Source organism: Emys orbicularis, chromosome 15 (genome assembly GCF_028017835.1).
Source record: "Emys orbicularis isolate rEmyOrb1 chromosome 15, rEmyOrb1.hap1, whole genome shotgun sequence".
NCBI classification, from domain to species: Eukaryota; Metazoa; Chordata; order Testudines; family Emydidae; genus Emys; species Emys orbicularis.
The window spans coordinates 1,787,396-1,806,556 of NC_088697.1; the positions used below are offsets into that span (position 1 = coordinate 1,787,396).

At 63.8% G+C, this 19,161-nt stretch overlaps 2 protein-coding genes across 2 annotated transcripts in view; one reads left to right on the plus strand and one right to left on the minus strand.

Moving 5' to 3' along the window:
* The first annotated feature begins 9,374 nt into the window (after nt 1-9,374).
* On the plus strand, nt 9,375-16,061 carry COPS6 (COP9 signalosome subunit 6). Its single transcript, XM_065417147.1, has 10 exons — nt 9,375-9,465; nt 10,651-10,776; nt 11,889-12,020; nt 12,820-12,908; nt 13,410-13,472; nt 14,057-14,104; nt 14,188-14,302; nt 15,125-15,217; nt 15,438-15,538; nt 15,867-16,061. Exons 1-10 carry the CDS (start codon nt 9,375-9,377, stop codon nt 16,005-16,007), a joined length of 999 nt encoding a protein of 332 aa, XP_065273219.1. The 3' UTR covers nt 16,008-16,061.
* Nucleotides 16,062-18,353: 2,292 nt separating this feature from the next.
* MCM7 (minichromosome maintenance complex component 7) overlaps nt 18,354-19,161 on the minus strand; it is a 5,848-nt gene continuing 5,040 nt past the window's right edge. The window contains 1 exon segment of the mRNA XM_065417363.1: nt 18,354-18,364. Coding sequence (XP_065273435.1) covers nt 18,354-18,364 — 11 coding nt within the window.

The window sequence follows — 19,161 nt, forward strand, 5'->3', positions numbered from 1 at the left end:
CATCTTCCTGCTGGCCACTCACAGGCCTGGGTGCTCACCGCTCCCCGCAGTTTCCAGGGAGACCCCTAGTGTGCCAGCCCTTCTCGAGGTCACCACCTCTCTGCCAGGGTCGAGCTGCAGACTCCTCCGCCCCTGGGACCACTCGCTGCGATCCCCCGGGGGACCCTGTTACTGCAAAAGTCCTTCTCGCTGGTCACACACTCCCAGGGGTGATAACCGTCTCTCTCTGACTCCTCAGCACGCCTGGTCCCCGTCAATCCCCCTTCGTTTTACTTCTCCCCAGTCACTTACTGCAGGAAGCGCCGTCCACCGGGTGCAGTAGATCCCACCTCTGCCACCAGTTGTCACGGAGTATGGGGGAACTCAGGGCCCTGCACCCCCGGCTTCCTGCGATTCACCATGACTCTCAGCCAGCCAGTAAAGCAGAAGGTTTATTTAGACTACGGGAATACAGTCCGAGACAGGTCTTGCAGGCACAGACAACAGGATACCCCTCAGTTAGGTCCATCTTGGGGTCCTCGGGCACCCCAGGCCCCCCTCCAGAGGTCAGAGCCTTCCCTGCCTGCCAGCCACCTCACCAGCCAGCTTCCACCACCCTGCCTTCAGCGACCCCTCCCACAGCCTTTGTCCAGTTTCCCGGGCAAAGGTGTCACCTCGCCCCAGCCCCCTCCTGGATTCTCATGTTACAGGCTCAGGTATTTTCAGTCAGTCTCCCATCCCCCAATGGAGACCATCCCAGCCACACTCCCCTGTCAGCATTCACAGACCACAGTAAGAACAGTCCCAGTTCGTCACAGGTGTGATGGGGGGTGTCTGTGTGGGTGTGACGGGGGTGGGGGTGACAGGGTGTCGGTGTGGGTGTGATAGTGTGTCTTTGTAGGAGTGACGTGGGGTGTGTGTGTCTCTGATGTGGGGGGTGGGTGTGACGGGGGTGTCTGTGTGGGTGTGACATGGGGGTAGGTGTGACGGGGGAGTGTCTGTGTGGGTGTGACGTGGGGGGTGACGGGGTGTGGGTGTGATAGTGTGTCTGTGTGGGTGTGACGTGGGGTGTGGGTGTGTTGGGATGTCGGGGGGTGTCGGTGTGTGTATGTTGAGGTGTCGGTGTGGGTGTGACGTGGGGGGTGGGTGTGTTGGGATGTCAGCGGGGTGTCGGGGGGTGTCGGTGTGTGTGTTGGGGTGTCGGTGTGGGTGTGACGGGATGCGGGTCTGACAGTGTGACGTGGGGTGTGAGTGTGATAGTGTGTCGGTGTGGGTGTGACGGGGTGTCTGTGTGAGTGTGGGTGTGAAGGGGTGTATGTGTGTGTGTTGGGGTGTCGGTGTGTGTGTTTTGGGGTGTCTGTGTGGGTGTGACGGGGTGTCTGTGTGGGTGTGACGGGGTGTTGGGGTGTTGGTGTGGGTGTGTTGGGGTGTCGGTGTGGGTGTGACGGGGTGTGGGTGTGTTGGGGTGTCTGTGTGGGTGTGACAGGGTGTCTGTGTGGGTGTGACGGGGTGTCTGTGTGTCTTGGAGTGTTGGGGTGGGTGTGACGGGGTGGGTGTGACGGGGTGTCGGTGTGGGTGTGACGGGGGGTGTCACGGACTCGCAGATCGTGCCCACGCTTGGCCCCGTGCGGTCCGTGGGGGGTGCCCCTTTCCGAGCAACAGCCCTTCTCGGGGGGCCCCTCTCCCCCGGGGTCAGGCCCCTCCACCTCCTGCAGCCTGAGCACACATGGGGGGGCTGTGATGGGGTGTTGGTGTAGGTATGACAGGGGTGTGGGTCTGATGGTGTGACGTGGGATGTGTGTGTGTTGGGGTGTCGGGGGGGGTGACGGGGTGTCTGTGTAAGTGTGAGTGTGATAGTGTGTCGGAGTGGGTATAACGTGGGGTGTGTGTGTGACAGGGTGTCGGTGTGGGTGTGACGGGGGTGTCACGGACTCACAGATCGTGCCCACGCTTGGCCCCGTGCGGTCCGTGGGGGGGTGCCCCTTTCACAGCAACAGCCCTTCTCGGGGGGCCCCTCACCCCCGGGGTCAGGCCCCTCCACCTCCTGCAGCATGAGCACACACCGGGGTGTGTGTGACGGGGACTCTGTGTGGGTGTGACGGGGTGTCTGTGTGAGTGTGGGTGTGACAGGGTGTTGGTGCGGGTGTGACGGGGGTGCGGGTCTGACGGTGTGACGTGGGGGGGTGTCTGTGACGTGGGGTGTGATAGTGTGTCGGTGTGGATGTGACGGGGTGTTGGTGTGGGTATGATAGGGGTGCGGGTCTGATAGTGTAACATGGGCGGGGTGTCGGGGGGGTGTCTGTGTGAGTGGGGGTGTGATAGTGTGTGGGTGTGACATGGGGTGTGGGTGTGACGGGGTGTGGGTGTGAGGGGGTGTCTGTGTGAGTGTGGGTGTGACGGGGTGTAGGTGTAGGTGTGAGGGGGTGTCTGTGAGTGTGGGTGTGACGGGGTGTAGGTGTGCATGTGAGGGAGTGTCTGTGTGAGTGTGGGTGTGATGGGGTGTCGGTGTGGGTGTGACATGGGGTGTGTGTGTAGGGGTGAATGTGTGGCTGTGGGTGTGATAGTGTGTCTGTGTGAGTGTGACATGGGCTGTGGGTGTGACAGTGGGTGTCTGTGTGGGTGTGATAGTGTGTCTGTGTGGGTGTGACATAGGGGGTGGGTGTGACGGGGTGTGGGTGTGATAGTGTGTCTGTGTGGGAGTGATGTGGGGGGTGGGTGTGACAGGGGGGTGTCTGTGTGGGTGTGACGTGGGGGGTGGGTGTGACGGGGTGTCGGTGTGGGTGTGATAGTGTGTCTGTGTGGGAGTGACATGGGGGGTGTCTCTGATGTGGGGGGTGGGTGTGACGGGGGGTGTCTGTGTGGGTGTGATGTTGGGGGTGGGGGTGACAGGGTGTCGGTGTGGGTGTGATTAGTGTGTCTTTGTAGGAGTGACGTGGGGGGGTGTCTCTGATGTGGGGGGTGCGTGTGACGGGGGTGTCTGTGTGGGTGTGACATGGGGGTAGGTGTGACGGGGGAGTGTCTGTGTGGCTGTGACGTGGCGGGTGGGGGTGACGGGGTGTCGGTGTGGGTGTGATAGTGTGTCTGTGTGGGTGTGACGTGGGGTGTGGGTGAGTTGGGATGTCAGGGGGATGTTGGTGTGTGCTTGTTGAGGTGTCGGTGTGTGCGTGTTGAGGTGTCGGTGTGTGCGTGTTGAGGTGTCGGTGTGGGTGTGACGTAGGGGGTGGGTGTGTTGGGATGTCAGGAGGGTGTCGGGGGGTGTCGGTGCGTGTGTGTTGAGGTGTCGGTGTGGGTGTGACGTGGGGGGTGGGTGTGTTGGGATGTCAGGGGGGTGTCAGTGTGGGTGTGTGTTGGGGTGTCGGTGTGGGTATGACGGGGAGGTGGGTGTGTTGGGGTGTCAGGGGGGTGTGGGTGTGTTGAGGTGTCGGTGTGGGTGTGACGGGGAGTGTGGGTGTGTTGGGATGTCAGGAGGGTGTCGGGGGTGTCGGTGTGTGTGTGTTGAGGTGTCGGTGTGGGTGTGACGTGGGGCGTGGGTGTGTTGGGATGTCAGGGGGGTGTCGGTGTGTGTGTGTTGAGGTGTCGGTGTGGGTGTGACGGGGGGGTGGGTGTGACGGGGTGTCGGTGTGGGTGTGTTGAAGTGTCTGTGTGGGGGTGGGTGTGATAGTGTGTCTTTGTGGGTGTGTTGGGATGTCAGGGGGGTGTCGGTGTGTGTGTGTTGAGGTGTCGGTGTGGGTGTGACATGGGGGGTGGGTGTGTTGGGATGTCAGGGGGGTGTCGGTGTGGGTGTGTTGAGGTGTCGGTGTGGGTGTGATGTGGGGTGTGGGTGTGACGGGGTGTCGGTGTGTGTGTGTTGAGGTGTCTGTGTGGGGGTGGGGGTGATAGTGTGTCTGTGTGGGTGTGTTGGGATGTCAGCGGGGTGTCGGGGGGTGTCGGTGTGTGTGTGTTGAGGTGTCAGTGTGGGTGTGACGTGGGGTGTGGGTGTGTTGGGATGTCAGGGGGGTGTCGGTGTGTGTGTGTTGAGGTGTCGGTGTGGGTGTGACATGGGGGGTGGGTGTGTTGGGATGTCAGGGGGGTGTCGGTGTGGGTGTGTTGAGGTGTCGGTGTGGGTGTGATGTGGGGTGTGGGTGTGACGGGGTGTCGGTGTGTGTGTGTTGAGGTGTCTGTGTGGGGGTGGGGGTGATAGTGTGTCTGTGTGGGTGTGTTGGGATGTCAGCGGGGTGTCGGGGGGTGTCGGTGTGTGTGTGTTGAGGTGTCAGTGTGGGTGTGACGTGGGGTGTGGGTGTGTTGGGATGTCAGGGGGGTGTTGGGGGTGTCGGTATGGGTGTGACGTGGGGTGTGTGTGTGTTGAGGTGTCGGTGTGGGTGTGACGTGCGGTGTGTGTGTGTTGAGGTGTCGGTGTGGGTGTGACGTGGGGGGTGGGTGTGTTGGGATGTCAGGTGGGTGTCGGTGTGTGTGTGTTGAGGTGTCGGTGTGGGTGTGATGTGGGGTGTGGGTGTGACGAGGGGAGGGTGTGACGGGGTGTCGGTGTGTGTGTGTTGAGGTGTCTGTGTGGGGTGGGGGTGATAGTGTGTCTGTGTGGGTGTGTTGGGATGTCAGTGGGGTGTCGGTGTGTGTGTGTTGAGGTGTCAGTGTGGGTGTGACGTGGGGGGTGGGTGTGTTGGGATGTCAGGGGGGTGTCGGTGTGTGTGTGTTGGGGTGTCGGTATGGGTGTGACGTGGGGGGTGGGTGTGTTGGGATGTCAGGGGGGTGTCGGGGGTGTCGGTGTGTGTGTTGAGGTGTCGGTGTGGGTGTGACATGCGGTGTGTGTATGTTGAGGTGTCGGTGTGGTCGCTGTGTGTGTGTGTGGGTGTGATGTGGGGTGTGAGTGTGACGGGGGTGTCGGTGTGTGTGTGTTGAGGTGTCGGTGTGGGTGTGACGTGGGGGGTGGGTGTGATAGTGTGTCTGTGTGGGAGTGTGGGTGTGTTGAGGTGTGTGTGTGTTGGGGTGTCGGTGTGTGTGTGTTGAGGTGTGGGTGTGACGTGGGGGGGGGGTGTGTTGGGGTGTCGGTGTGTGTGTGTTGAGGTGTCGGTGCGGGTGTGATGTGGGGGGTGGGTGTGTTGGGGTGTCGGTGTGTGTGTGTTGAGGTGTCGGTGTGGGTGTGACGTGGGGGGTGGGTGTGTTCGGATGTCAGGGGGGTGTCGGTGTGTGTGTGTTGAGGTGTCGGTGTGGGTGTGATGTGGGGGGTGGGTGTGATAGTGTGTCTGTGTGGGTGTGTGGGTGTGTTGGGGTGTCGGTGTGTGTGTGTTGAGGTGTGGGTGTGATGTGGGGGGTGGGTGTGTTGGGGTGTCGGTGTGTGTGTGTTGAGGTGTCGGTGTGGGTGTGATGTGGGGGGTGGGTGTGTTGGGGTGTCGGTGTGTGTGTTGAGGTGTCGGTGTTGGTGTGATGTGGGGGGTGGGTGTGATAGTGTGTCTGTGTGGGTGTGTGGGTGTGTTGGGGTGTCGGTCTGTGTGTATTGAGGTGTCGGTGTGGGTGTGACGGGGGGTGGGTGTGTTGGGGTGTCGGTGTGTGTGTTGAGGTGTCGGTGTGGGTGTGATGTGGGGGGTGGGTGTGATAGTGTGTCTGTGTGGGTGTGTGGGTGTGTTGAGGTGTGTGTGTGTTGGGGTGTCGGTGTGTGTGTGTTGAGGTGTCGGTGTGGGTGTGATGTGGGGGGTGGGTGTGATAGTGTGTCTGTGTGGGTGTGTTGGGGTGTCGGTGTGTGTGTGGGGGGGTGTCGGTGTGGGTGTGATGTGGGGGGTGGGTGTGATAGTGTGTCTGTGTGGGTGTGTGGGTGTGTTGAGGTGTGGGTGTGTTGAGGTGTCGGTGTGGGTGTGATGTGGGGGGTGGGTGTGATAGTGTGTCTGTGTGGGTGTGTTGGGGTGTCGGTGTGTGTGTGGGGGGGTGTCGGTGTGGGTGTGATGTGGGGGGTGGGTGTGATAGTGTGTCTGTGTGGGTGTGTGGGTGTGTTGAGGTGTGTGTGTGTTGGGGTGTTGGTGTGTGTGTGTTGAGGTGTCGGTGTGGGTGTGATGTGGGGGGTGGGTGTGATAGTGTGTCTGTGTGTGGGTGTGTTGGGGTGTCGGTGTGGGTGTGACGTGGGGGGTGTGTGTGACGGGGTGTGTGAGTGTGTTGAGGTGTCGGAGTGATAGTGTGTCTGTGTGTGTGTGTGTGTGTGTGTTGGGGTGTCGGTGTGTGTGTGTTGAGGTGTCGGTGTGGGTGTGATGTGGGGGGTGGGTGTGATAGTGTGTCTGTGTGGGTGTGTTGAGGGGTGTGTGTGTTGGGGTGTCGGTGTGGGTGTGACGTGGGGTGTGAGTGTGTTGAGGTGTCGGTGTGATAGTGTGTCTGTGTGGGTGTGACGGTGTGTGTGTGGGTGTGACGTGGGGTGTGAGTGTGTTGAGGTGTCGGTTTGATAGTGTGTCTGTGTGGGTGTGACGGGGTGTGTCTGTGTGGGTGTGTTGGGGTGTCGGTGTGGGTGTGATGTGGGGGTGTGTGTGATAGTGTGTCTGTGTGGGTGTGTGGGTGTGTTGAGGTGTGTGTGTGTTGGGGTGTCGGTGTGTGTGTGTTGAGGTGTCGGTGTGGGTGTGATGTGGGGGGTGGGTGTGATAGTGTGTCTGTGTGGGTGTGTCGGTGTGTTGAGGTGTGTGTGTGTTGGGGTGTTGGTGTGTATGTGTTGAGGTGTCGGTGTGGGTGTGACGGGGGTGGGTGTGTTGGGGTGTCGGTGTGTGTGTGTTGAGGTGTCGGTGTGGGTGTGATGTGGGGGGTGGGTGTGATAGTGTGTCTGTGTGGGTGTGTGGGTGTGTTGGGGTGTCGTGGGTGTGACGTGGGGTGTGTGTGTGACGGGGTGTGTGAGTGTGTTGAGGTGTCGGTGTGATAGTGTGTCTGTGTGGGTGTGTGGGTGTGTTGAGGTGTGTGTGTGTTGGGGTGTCGGTGTGTATGTGTTGAGGTGTGGGTGTGATGTGGGGGGTGGGTGTGATAGTGTGTCTGTGTGGGTGTGTGGGTGTGTTGAGGTGTGTGTGTGTTAGGGTGTCGGTGTGGGTGTGACGTGGTGGGTGGGTGTGACAGGGTGTGTGAGTGTGTTGAGGTGTCGGTGTGATAGTGTGTCTGTGTGGGTGTGACGGGGTGTGTCTGTGTGGGTGTGTTGGGGTGTCGGTGTGGGTGTGATGTGGGGTGTGTGTGTGATAGTGTGTCTGTGTGGGTGTGTGGGTGTGTTGTGGTGTCGGTGTGTGTGTGTTGAGGTGTCGGTGTGGGTGTGATGTGGGGGGTGGGTGTGACGGGGTGTGTGAGTGTGTTGAGGTGTCGGTTTGATAGTGTGTCTGTGTGGGTGTGACGGGGTGTGTCTGTGTGGGTGTGTTGGGGTGTCGGTGTGGGTGTGATGTGGGGGGTGTGTGTGATAGTGTGTCTGTGTGGGTGTGTTGAGGTGTGTGTGTGTTGGGGTGTCGGTGTGTGTGTGTTGAGGTGTCGGTGTGGGTGTGATGTGGGGGGTGGGTGTGATAGTGTGTCTGTGTGGGTGTGTTGAGGTGTGTGTGTGTTGGTGTGTTGGTGTGTATGTGTTGAGGTGTCGGTGTGGGTGTGACGGGGGGTGGGTGTGTTGGGGTGTCGGTGTGTGTGTGTTGAGGTGTCGGTGTGGGTGTGATGTGGGGGGTGGGTGTGATAGTGTGTCTGTGTGGGTGTGTGGGTGTGACGTAGGGTGTGTGTGTGACGGGGTGTGTGTGTGTGTTGAGGTGTCGGTGTGATAGTGTGTCTGTGTGGGTGTGTTGAGGTGTGTGTGTGTTGGGGTGTCGGTGTGTATGTGTTGAGGTGTGGGTGTGATGTGGGGGGTGGGTGTGATAGTGTGTCTGTGTGGGTGTGTTGGGGTGTCGGTGTGGGTGTGACGTGGCGGGTGGGTGTGACGGGGTGTGTGAGTGTGTTGAGGTGTCGGTGTGATAGTGTGTCTGTGGGTGTGTGGGTGTGTTGAGGTGTGTGTGTGTTGGGGTGTCGGTGTGTATGTGTTGAGGTGTGGGTGTGATGTGGGGGGTGGGTGTGATAGTGTGTCTGTGTGGGTGTGTGGGTGTGTTGAGGTGTGTGTGTGTTGGGGTGTCGGTGTGGGTGTGACGTGGCGGGTGGGTGTGACGGGGTGTGTGAGTGTGTTGAGGTGTCGGTGTGATAGTGTGTCTGTGTGGGTGTGACGGGGTGTGTCTGTGTGGGTGTGTTGGGGTGTCGGTGTGGGTGTGATGTGGGGGGGGTGTGTGATAGTGTGTCGGTGTGTGGGTGTGTTGGGGTGTCGGTGTGTGTGTGTTGAGGTGTCGGTGTGGGTGTGATGTGGGGGGTGGGTGTGACGGGGTGTGTGAGTGTGTTGAGGTGTCGGTTTGATAGTGTGTCTGTGTGGGTGTGACGGGGTGTGTCTGTGTGGGTGTGTTGGGGTGTCGGTGTGGGTGTGATGTGGGGGGTGTGTGTGATAGTGTGTCTGTGTGGGTGTGTGGGAGTGTTGAGGTGTGTGTGTGTTGAGGTGTCGGTGTGGGTGTGATGTGGGGGGTGGGTGTGATAGTGTGTCTGTGTGGGTGTGTGGGTGTGTTGAGGTGTGTGTGTGTTGGGGTGTTGGTGTGTATGTGTTGAGGTGTCGGTGTGGGTGTGACGGGGGGTGGGTGTGTTGGGGTGTCGGTGTGTGTGTGTTGAGGTGTCGGTGTGGGTGTGATGTGGGGGGTGGGTGTGATAGTGTGTCTGTGTGGGTGTGTGGGTGTGACGTAGGGTGTGTGTGTGACGGGGTGTGTGAGTGTGTTGAGGTGTCGGTGTGATAGTGTGTCTGTGTGGGTGTGTTGAGGTGTGTGTGTGTTGGGGTGTCGGTGTGTATGTGTTGAGGTGTGGGTGTGATGTGGGGGGTGGGTGTGATAGTGTGTCTGTGTGGGTGTGTTGGGGTGTCGGTGTGGGTGTGACGTGGCGGGTGGGTGTGACGGGGTGTGTGAGTGTGTTGAGGTGTCGGTGTGCTGGTGTGTCTGTGTGGGTGGGACGGGGTGTGTGTGGGTGTGACGTGGGGTGTGAGTGTGTTGGGGTGTCGGTGGGTTTGTGGTGTTGGGGGGCGGGGCTCGAGGGGGGCCCTGGGAGGGTCCCGGGGGCGGGGCGGAGGCGGAGGTCCGGGGGGGTCAGGGGGGAGCCGGGGGCGGTCCGGGGGGGGGCGACGATGGCGGTTGGGGGGGGTGGGGCGGTTCCGAAGGGGGCGGGGGGAGCCGAGCTCTAACCTTTGCAAATGCGCATGCGCCGGATGCTGGTAGCCTCCCGCCCTCGGAGCGCGCATGCGGAAAGTGGCTGCGCGGGGGGGCGGGGCTTCCCAAAGCGGCCTCAGTGGGGCGCAGGCGCAGAGCGCGGGTAGTTGCCTACGGGGGCCGGGCCGGGCCGGGCCACTCTGCCTGAAGATGGCGGCGGCGGCTGCGGCCGGTGCCTCTTGCTCGGCGGCGGGCAGCAACGGGGGCTCCGGGGCCGGCGGGATGGAAGTGGACGCGGCAGGTACCGGCCCCGCCGGGCGGGCGGGGACAGGGCGGGGCTGGAGGGGGGCAGCGAGACCCCGCCCCTTCCCCTCGGGCCACGCCCCCAGGGACCGCTTCCGCGCGCAGACCCCGCCCCCTTCCGCTCGGGCCACGGCCCCAGCTACCCCCTCCGCGCGCAGACCCCGCCCCCTTCCCATCGGGCCACGCCCCCCAGCCACCCCCTCCGCGCGCACACTCCGCCCCATTCCCCTCGGGCCACGCCCACAGCGACCCCCTCCGCGCCCAGACCCCGCCCCCTTCTCGAGCCACGCCCCCCTCAGGAATCTCTCTGTGCGCAGACCCCGCCCCCTTCCCCTCGGGAACCGCCACATGCGAGACCCCTCCCCCTCGAGCCACGCCCCCAGGGACCCCCTTTGCGCACAGATCGTGCTCCCTTCCCCTCGGGCCACGCCCCCTCAGGAACTCCCTCCATGTGCAGGCCCCGCCCCTTCCCCATGGGCCACGCCCCCTCAGGAACTTCCTCCATGTGCAGGCCCCGCCCGTTCCCCATGGGCCACGCCCCCTCAGGAACTTCCTCCATGTGCAGTCCCCTCCCCCTTCCCCTCGGGCCACGCCCCCTCAGGAACTCCCTCCATGTGCCGGCCCCGCCCCCTTCCCCATGGGCCACGCCCCTCAGGAACTTCCTCCACGTGCAGGCCCCTCCCCCTTCCCCGTGGGCCACGCCCCCTCAGGAACTCCCTCCATGTGCAGGCCCCACCCCCTTCCCCATGGGCCACGCCTCTCAGGAACTTCCTCCATGTGCAGGCCCCGCCCCCTTCCCCTCGGGCCACACCCCCTCAGGAACTTCTCTGCGCCTGGCCCCACCCCGCCCTCTCAGAGGCCCCCTCCCCTCAGTACCCCTCAGCCCACGCCCCCTCCAAGACTCCTCCCCCTTCCCCTTGTGCCCCACCCCTCAGAGACCCCAACTCCTCCCTATGGGCTCTACCCCTCTCATGGTCCCGCCCCCCACGGAGACCCTGCCCCGGTCTCCCCTCAAGACTGCCCCCAGCAGGGTCCTCCCCCCACCTGGATCTCCCCCCGAGGGGCAGGGACCCCAGGGGTCTCACAGTGGGGCTCACTCCCCCTCCCCCCTGATTGTTTCCCTCCCCCCAACCGCCCTCCTATTCTCCCGCCCCACTGACCGCATCTCCGCCCCCCCCTGCAGTGCTCCCCACCGTCATGGCGTCGGGCGTGACGGGCAGCGTCTCGGTGGCCCTGCACCCGCTGGTGATCCTCAACATCTCCGACCACTGGATCCGCATGCGCTCGCAGGAGGGGCGCCCCGTGCAAGGTACCGGCCTCCACCCCTCGCCCTCCCGGGCTCCCGGACGCAGGCCAAGGCTCCCGGCGCCCCCCCTCCCCCGGCAATCCCCCGCCCAGGGGCCCACGGATGCAGGCCAGGCCTCTCAGCGCCCCCCTTCCTCCCACAGCCACCAGTCCAGGGGCCCCCGGACGCAGGCCAAGGCTCCCGCTGCCCCCCGCCCCAGCAGCCCCCTACCCAGGGGCCCCCAGACGCAGGCCAAGGCTCCCGCTGCCCCCCGCCCCAGCAGCCCCCTACCCAGGGGCCCCCGGATGCAGGCCAAGCCTCCCGGTGCCCCCCCCCTCCGGCAGCCCCCCCACCCAGGGGCCCCCGGATACAGGCCAAGGCTCCTGGCACCCCCCCCCGGCAACCCCCCACCCAGGGGCCCCCGGACGCAGGCCAAGGCTCCGGCGCCCCCCACCCTCCGGCAACCCCCCACCCAGGGGCCCCCTGGACGCAGGCCAAGCCTCCCGGTGCCCCCCTCTTCTCCGGCAGCCGCCAGCCCAGGGGCCCCCGATGCAGGCCAAGGCTCCCGGCGCACCCCCACCCCACCCCCGGTAATCCCCCGCCCAGGGGCCCACGGACGGAGGCCAGGCCTCCCGGTGCCCGCCCCCGCCCCCCCCCCCCCCCCCCGGGCAGCCGCCAGCCCAGGGCCCAGCAGTGTCCCCCGTTCCCGTCACCTGGCTGGGTCCAGCGCTGCTCTGCCGACCCCTCCCCCTGTTCCCTTCGCGTCCGCTCTTGGGAGTCGGCGCCCACCTTCCCCCTAGACCTCTGGCGGGGGCTGTGGTGGCTTCTGCCGCTTAAGGCTGCATTCGTGCCATGCTGAGGATTAGAACAAGTCATCCCCCCTCTCTGGGGGCCCTTGTGCCCCCCTCACCCACTGAGTCAGGGTGGGAGGCTCCAGGCCGTAAAGAAACGGGTTCCTGTATCTACAGCTGTGGGGACTGAGGGGCCAGGCAGGCCTTGCTGGGATGGGTTGTGGGGGGTGGCGTTAGGCTGGCCCTATGGGGGCCGTGCCAGGGATGCAGCCGGCCCCTGTGTTCTGAGGGTCGGGGCCCGTGAGGGTCCTGCTCCCCGTAACCCCCCTCCACCGTGCCTGCCAGTGATCGGGGCGCTGATCGGGCGGCAGGAGGGCCGGAACATCGAGGTGATGAACTCCTTCGAGCTGCTGTCCCACACGGTGGAGGAGAACATCGTCATCGACAAGGAGTACTACTACACCAAGGAGGAGCAGTGTGAGTGCGGGGGCTGGGGGTCCGAGCAGCTCTCGCTCCCCGAGGCGACCGCAGGGCCTGGTACCGCACGCCAGCGCCGTGCAGCAAGACCAGAGCTCGGCAGGTGGATTAGGAATGGGGGGCTGCCCCTGGAGAGCATTTAGGGGGCTCACCACGTGCCCCCCGTGCGGTGCTTTGGCAGGGGGCCAGTGTGTAACCAGGGGCGTAGCGAGCAGGAGCAGGGAGGGGATTTTCCCTCTGCACGTGGCGTCCGGACCCAGTGTCCGCATTTTAAAAGCGGGGGGCGGGAAGGAGCCAGGCCGCTGCTTCGGGGGCGGGGGAGACGTTCTCCGGTGAGACGCTTACCCCCCCCCCCGGCCGGCGTTCCTTGTGAGCAAGCAGGCGGGGGGTGATTGGGTGACGGGACAGAAGTGCCTTCGTGGGGAGAAAGGCGACGTGGGAGAGGCTAGTGGGTACGAAAGGGCTCTTCGTGCATGAGCAGAACAAGAACCGGTGAAAGCTCAAACCAGAGCAGTGCAGGTTAGAAAGGGGGGCAGCTCCCCAGCCGGGGGGTCAGTCACCCTTTCAGCTCTCCCGGGGGGGGGACTCTCAGTCTGGCGATGGGTCCAGTCCAGGCTGGAGGCCTTTCCAGACGAACGCGCCGCGGGGAAACTGGGCGAGAGTCCCTGGCCGGCGGAGCTCAGACTTGAAGATCGAATGGGCCCTGCTGGCCTGACCGTCTGTGAAGCCCTGAGTTGGGGGAGCTGGGATCTGCCCCCCCACCCCACTAACTGTGCTCCTCTCTGTCCCCACCTCCCAGTCAAACAGGTCTTCAAGGACATGGAGTTCCTGGGCTGGTACACGACCGGTGGCCCCCCGGACCAGTCTGACATCCACGTCCATAAACAGGTCAGGCCCCACTCCTCTCCCAGAGCCGGGGAGAGAACCCAGGAGTCCTGGCTCCCAGCCCCCGTGCTCCGACCCACCAGCCCCCACTCCCCTCCCAGAGCCGGGGAGAGAACCCAGGAGTCCTGGCTCCCAGCCCCCCTGCTCCGACCCACCAGCCCCCACTCCCCTCCCAGAGCCGGGGAGAGAACCCAGGAGTCCTGGCTCCCAGCCCCCCTGCTCCGACCCACCAGCCCCCACTCCCCTCCCAGAGCCGGGGAGAGAACCCAGGAGTCCTGGCTCCCAGCTGCCCCCACCCCCCACTAGGCAATAGCGGGAGCTGCCATTTCAAAGTCCCAGAGTCCCTCTGACCCCATGTGGCAGGGGAGGGACCCTTCTACCTTGGGGGTCTTTGGAGCCCCTGGGTGCTGGCAGCCCGTGCGCAGTGGGTTGGGGGACCGGGGGGAGCTGAGGGGACCGACGTTGGTGCGCACCATGCTGACGGTCGCCTTTCCCCGAGCCCAGGTGTGCGAGATCATCGAGAGCCCCCTCTTCCTGAAGCTGAACCCCATGACCAAGCACACGGATGTGAGTACCCCCCCCCAACAGCCTGATCCAGAGTACCCCCCACCCCAACAGCCTGAAACCAGCCCCCCGCCGGCCCCAAGGAGCGAAGTCTGGCTCGAGGACGTCCATCCTCCCTGCAGCTTTGGCTGTGTATGGAATTTCCCTTCACTTCCACCGCTCAGTAGCCGTCGTGCCCCCCCAGAGGGGCTGCATCTCAATGTCAGGTGAGGGGGTCCCTGTATGAACAGCCTCCATGCTCCACCCCAGAGCCAGCTGCATCTCCGCACTGGTGAGGGGTCCCTGTATGAACAGCCCCCGTGCTCCACCCCAGAGCCAGCTGCATCTCCGCACCGGTGAGGGGTCCCTGTATGAACAGCCCCCGTGCTCCACCCCAGAGCCAGCTGCATCTCATCGCTGGGCGTGCGTTCCACCATGCCCCACCCTAGCGGCAGCTGCGTCTCAGTGCCAGGCGAGGGGTCCCCGTATAACCAGCCTGGTGCCCCACCCCAGAGGGGCCGCGTCTCAGCATATCCTACCCCTCTCGCTGTGGGGCGAGGGCATCTGTGGGCAGCGTTATCAGGGTGTTTCTCACTCTCTGTCCCCAGCTGCCGGTCAGTGTCTTTGAGTCGGTGATCGACATCATCAATGGAGAGGTAAGTACCCTACACCCCGCCCCCCAGCCCCATCCCGTGCTGTGCGTGTTCCCAATCCCCCCCTGATGCTCCCTCGCCCCCAGGCCACCATGCTGTTCGCGGAGCTGACCTACACGCTGGCCACGGAGGAGGCGGAGCGCATTGGGGTCGACCACGTGGCCCGAATGACGGCGACCGGCAGCGGGGAGAACTCCACGGGTGAGCTTTGGGGGGGGAACCCCCCCAGGGGTGCGTGTGCAGGGGACGCTGGGAGTGGGGGACTCCAGGGGTGAGCGTGGGGGGGGGGGGAAATGGGGGGACCCCCCCAGGGGGGGTGTGTGCAGGGGACGCGGTACTCCAGAGGTGAGCATGGGGGGGGAAATGGAGGGACCCCCCCCCAGGGGTGCGTGTGCGGGGGACGCGGGACTCCAGGGGTGAGCGTGGAGGGGGAATGGGGGGACCCGCCAGGAGTGTGTGTGGGGGATGCGGGACTCCAGGGGGTGAGCGTGGGGGGGGAATGGGGGGACCACCCGGGGGGCATGTGCGGGGGACTCCAGGGGTGAGCATGGGGGGGGAAATGGGGGGACCCCCCCTAGGGGTGCGTGTGCGGGGGACTCAAGGGGTGAGCGTGGGGGGGAATGGGGGGACCCCCAGGGGGGCATGTGCGGGAGACGCTGGGAGCGGGGGACTCCAGGGGTGAGCGTGGTGGGGGGGAAATGGAGGAACCCCCACAGGGGGGCATGTGCAGGGGACTCCAGGGGTGAGCGTGGGGGGGACCCCCAGGGGGGCGTGTGCCGGGGACGCTGGGAGCGGGGGAATGGAGGGACCCCCCAGGGGGGCATGTGCAGGGGATGCTGGGAGCGGGGGAGAAATGGAGGGACCCCCCAGGGGGGCGTGTGCGGGGGATGCGGGACTCCAGGGGTGAGCGTGGGGGGGGGGGAATGGAGGGACCCCCCAGGGGGGCGTGTGCGGGGGACGCGGAACTCCAGGGGTGAGTCTCCCGGGGGGCGGAGCCTCCTGACCCCGCCGTCTCTCCCGCAGTGGCCGAGCACCTGATCGCCCAGCACAGCGCAATCAAGATGCTGCACAGTCGGGTGAAACTCATCCTGGAGTATGTCAAGGCCTCGGAGGCAGGTGAGGGCCTGGGCTGTGCCCTTCGATCCCCCCCTCCCCCCCTCCAGTTCGTCAGGGCCCCCCCTTAGCTCCAGCACCTGGGCCGCGCTGCAACCTTAGCTCTGACGCTGATCCCACGGCCCTGGTGTGTCAGGCCTGGGCTGTCCCCCGTCTCTCCCCGGGGGGGGGCAGGGTCCATGGTGCTGCCCCCTTTAACCGTCTCTCCCCTGTCCCCCCCCAGGCGAGGTGCCCTTCAACCACGAGATCCTGCGCGAGGCGTACGCCCTCTGCCACTGCCTGCCCGTCCTCAGCACCAACAAGTTCAAGACAGACTTCTACGACGTGAGGGCAGCTGGGCTGGGGCGGGTCTGGCTTGGGGTCGGCGGGGGGCTGTCTGGGCTGGGAGCTGGGTGTCTGGGCTGGGGTGGGCAGGGTTTGGGGGGCTGTCTGGGCTGGGGCTGGGGGGGGATGTCTGGGCTGGGACGGGTGGGGAGCTGGGTGGGTGTCTGGGCTGGGGCAGGTGGGGACTGGTGGGGTGTTTGTGCAGGGGCTGGGGGGGGCGTGTGCTGGGGTTGGTGGCGGGTGGGAAGCCGTCTCCCCAGGGCTGTGGGGGGCCGAGGGGCGGGGCAGCTGTGTGTCACTAACCCCCTTGCTCTCCCTCCCCCCCCAGCAATGCAACGACGTGGGGCTCATGGCCTACCTGGGCACCATCACCAAAACCTGCAACACCATGAACCAGTTCGTCAACAAGTTCAACATCCTGTACGACCGGCAGGGCATCGGGCGCCGCATGCGCGGGCTCTTCTTCTGAGCCCGGGGGGTGCGGACTGGCTGCCCCCCCCCCAATAAACACCTGCTGGAGAGACGCTGGTGCCTGCTCACTGCTGCTCCCCCTGGCCCACGGGCCTCCCTGCACTCACCCCGCCCCCCCTAAAAGCAGGTTACAAATCGACACCCGCCCCAGATATGGGTCACAAGGGCGCAGCGTGGGCGGTGGCGCTGGCTCCTGCCCCGGCCGCAGGAAGGGAGGGAGCAGGGCCTAGAGACGTTTCTCTGGCACAATTCCCACCCTGCCCCGTGGTCTCACCCCTGGCGCTTTGCAGCCCCAGTGCTGGGGGGTTCCCTGCCTCCCCCCAGCAGTGGCACTCTGGTCACTTTGGAAAGGGGGGGCGGGGGCTATGTGGGTCTCAGGTCCAGGTACCCATAGTATCCCCCAGCCCACGCCTGGCGTTAGATTCTACTCCTGGGCCAAGCTCATGCCAGAGAAAGGGCTGGGAGTCAGGACTCCTGGGTTCTCTCCCTGGCTCTGGGAGGGGAGTGGGGGCTGGTGGGTTAGAGCAGGGGGGGCTGGGAGCCAGGACTCCTGGGTTCTCTCCCTGGCTCTGGGAGGGGAGTGGGGGCTGGGGGGTTGGAGCAGGGGGGGCTGGGAGCCAGGACTCCTGGGTTCTCTCCCTGGCTCTGGGAGGGGGGTGGGGGCCAGGACGCCTGGGTTCTCTCCCGGCTCTGGGAGGGAAGGGAGGGCTGGGGGGTTGGAGCAGGGGGGGGGCGGGGAGCCAGGACTCCTGGGTTCTCTCCCCGGCTCTGGGAGGGGGCTGGTGGGTTAGAGCAGGGGGGACTGGGAGCCAGGACGCCTGGGTTCTCTCCCGGCTCTGGGAGGGGAGGGAGGGCTGGGGGGTTGGAGCAGGGGGGGCGGGGAGCCAGGACTCCTGGGTTCTCTCCCCGGCTCTGGGAGGGGAGTGGTGGCTGGTGGGTTAGAGGGGGGGGGGGCGGCTGGTGGGTTAGAGGGGGGGGGGGCTGGGAGCCAGGACTCCTGGGTTCTCTCCCGGCTCTGGGAGGGGAGGGGGGGCTGGGAGGTTGGAGCAGGGGGGGCGGGGAGCCAGGACTCCTGGGTTCTCTCCTGGCTCTGGGAGGGGAGTGGGGGTGGTGGGTTAGAGCAGGGGGAGCTGGGAGTCAGGACTCCTGGGTTCTCTCCCCAGCTCTGGGAGGGGAGTGGGGGCTGATGGGTTAGAGCAGGGGGGGCGGGGAGCCAGGACTCCTGGGTTCTCTCCCCGGCTCTGGGAGGGGAGTGGGGGCTGGGGGGTTGGAGCAGGGGGGGCTGGGAGCCAGGACTCCTGGGTTCTCTCCCCGGCTCTGGAGGGGGGCTGGTGGGTTAGAGCAGGGGGGACTGGGAGCCAGAACTCCTGGGTTTTCTCCCCGGCTCTGGGAGGGGAGTGGGGGCTGGTGGGTTAGAGCAGGGGGGGGCCGGGAGCCAGGACTCCTGGGTTCTCTCCCCTGTCTGGGAGAGGAGTGCGGGCTGGGGGGTTACAGCGGGGGGGGCTGGGAGCCAGGACGCCTGGGTTCTCTCCCCGGCTCTGGGAGGGGAGTGGGGGCTGGTGGGTTAGAGCGGGGGGAGGGGGGGCTAGGTGCCAGGACGCCTGGGTTCTCTCTCCGGCTCTGGGAGGGGAGCAGGGGGACTGGGAGCCAGGACTCCTGGGTTCTCTCCCCGGCTCTCGGAGGGGAGTGGGGTCCTTGCCTTCACCTTGATGCGTGCTGTAGTTGTGTTAGTCACAGGGAGTTAGAGATATGAGGTGCGGGAGGAGATCGTATCCAACTAACCTCTGTTGAAGGGAGAGCCCAGCTTTGAGCTTACGCGGCTCTTCCACAGGTCGGGGTACTGCTCTCCGAGCGCCCACCTCGAGTACAGCTGGGCCCCTGTGAGGAACTGTCACGTGAGGAGATGTTGGAACAAACTGATAAATCCAACACCAATGAGTCACGGATGGCAGCCCCTAAGCCTTCGGAAGGAACTCAAGTATCAAACTGCAGAACCGCTCCCTGTGGTGTGTAACTGAATATTTAAATCTACTCCTGGTTGTAACTACAGCACAGACCAGTACTATAGACAGAGATGAACACAACTTTGAGGTGGGTCAACAGGCATGTGGACAAGGGGGATTCGGTGGATAGTGTGTACTCAGATTTTCAGAAAGCTTTTGACAAGGTCCTTCACCAAAGGTGCTTAAGCAGAGTCAGCTGTCATGGGATAAGAGGGAAAGTCCCCTCCTGGGTAACGGATAGGAAAAACAGGGTAGGAATAATGGTCAGTTTTCAGAATGGAGAGAGGTAAATCGTGGTGTCCCCCAGGGGTCTGTACTGGTACCAGTTCTATTCAACTTATTCATAAACGATCTGGAAAAGGGGTAAACAGTGAGGTGGCAAAATTGGCAGATGATACAAAACTACTCAAGATAGTTAAGTCCCAGGCAGACTGCGAAGAGCTACAAAAGGATCTCTCAAAACTGGGTGTCTGGGCAACAAAATGGCAGATGAAACTCAATGTTGATAAATGTAAAGCAATGCACATGGGAAAATATAATCCCAACTATACATATAAAATGAAAGAGTCTAAATTTGCTGTTACCACTCAAGAGAGAGATCTTGGAGTCAGTGTGGATAGTTCCCTGAAAACACTCAATGTGCAGTGGCAAACAAGCTAACCCCCTGTTAGGAACCTCCCAGAAAGGGGTAGCAAGACAGTAAATATCATGTCGTCACTGGAGAAATCCATGGTGTGCCTCTGCCTGGAATATTCGGTGCAGTTCTGGTCACCCTGTCTCTGAAAGGTGTTATTAGAAATGGAAAAGGTAGAGAGAAGGGCAACAAAAGTTATTAGGGGTATGGAACCGCTTCTATAGCGGGAGAGCTAAAAAAGGCAGATACGATAGAGGTCTATAAAATCACGATGGGGTTTGGAGACAGTAACAAGGAAGTGTTATTTACTCCCTCTCATAACAAGAGCTAGGGTGAAGCAGGTTTAAAACACACAAAAGGAAGTATTTCTTCACCCAACGCACCGTCAGCCTGGGGAACTCCTTGCCAGCGGATGTTGCAAAGGCCAAGACTATACCAGGGTTCAAAGAAGAACTAGAGAAGTCCCTGGAGAACAGGTCCATGAATGGCTATTAGCCAGGATGGGCAGGATGCGA

Excerpts from the sequence above, each read along its gene's own strand:
- COPS6 (XM_065417147.1), top strand. The coding sequence starts at position 9,375 with ATGGCGGCGGCGGCTGCGGCCGGTGCCTCTTGCTCGGCGGCGGGCAGC. Across the intron at positions 13,473-14,056 it reads CCATGACCAAGCACACGGAT|CTGCCGGTCAGTGTCTTTGA; the intron begins GTGAGTACCCCC and ends CTCTGTCCCCAG. Across the intron at positions 14,105-14,187 it reads TCGACATCATCAATGGAGAG|GCCACCATGCTGTTCGCGGA; the intron begins GTAAGTACCCTA and ends CCTCGCCCCCAG.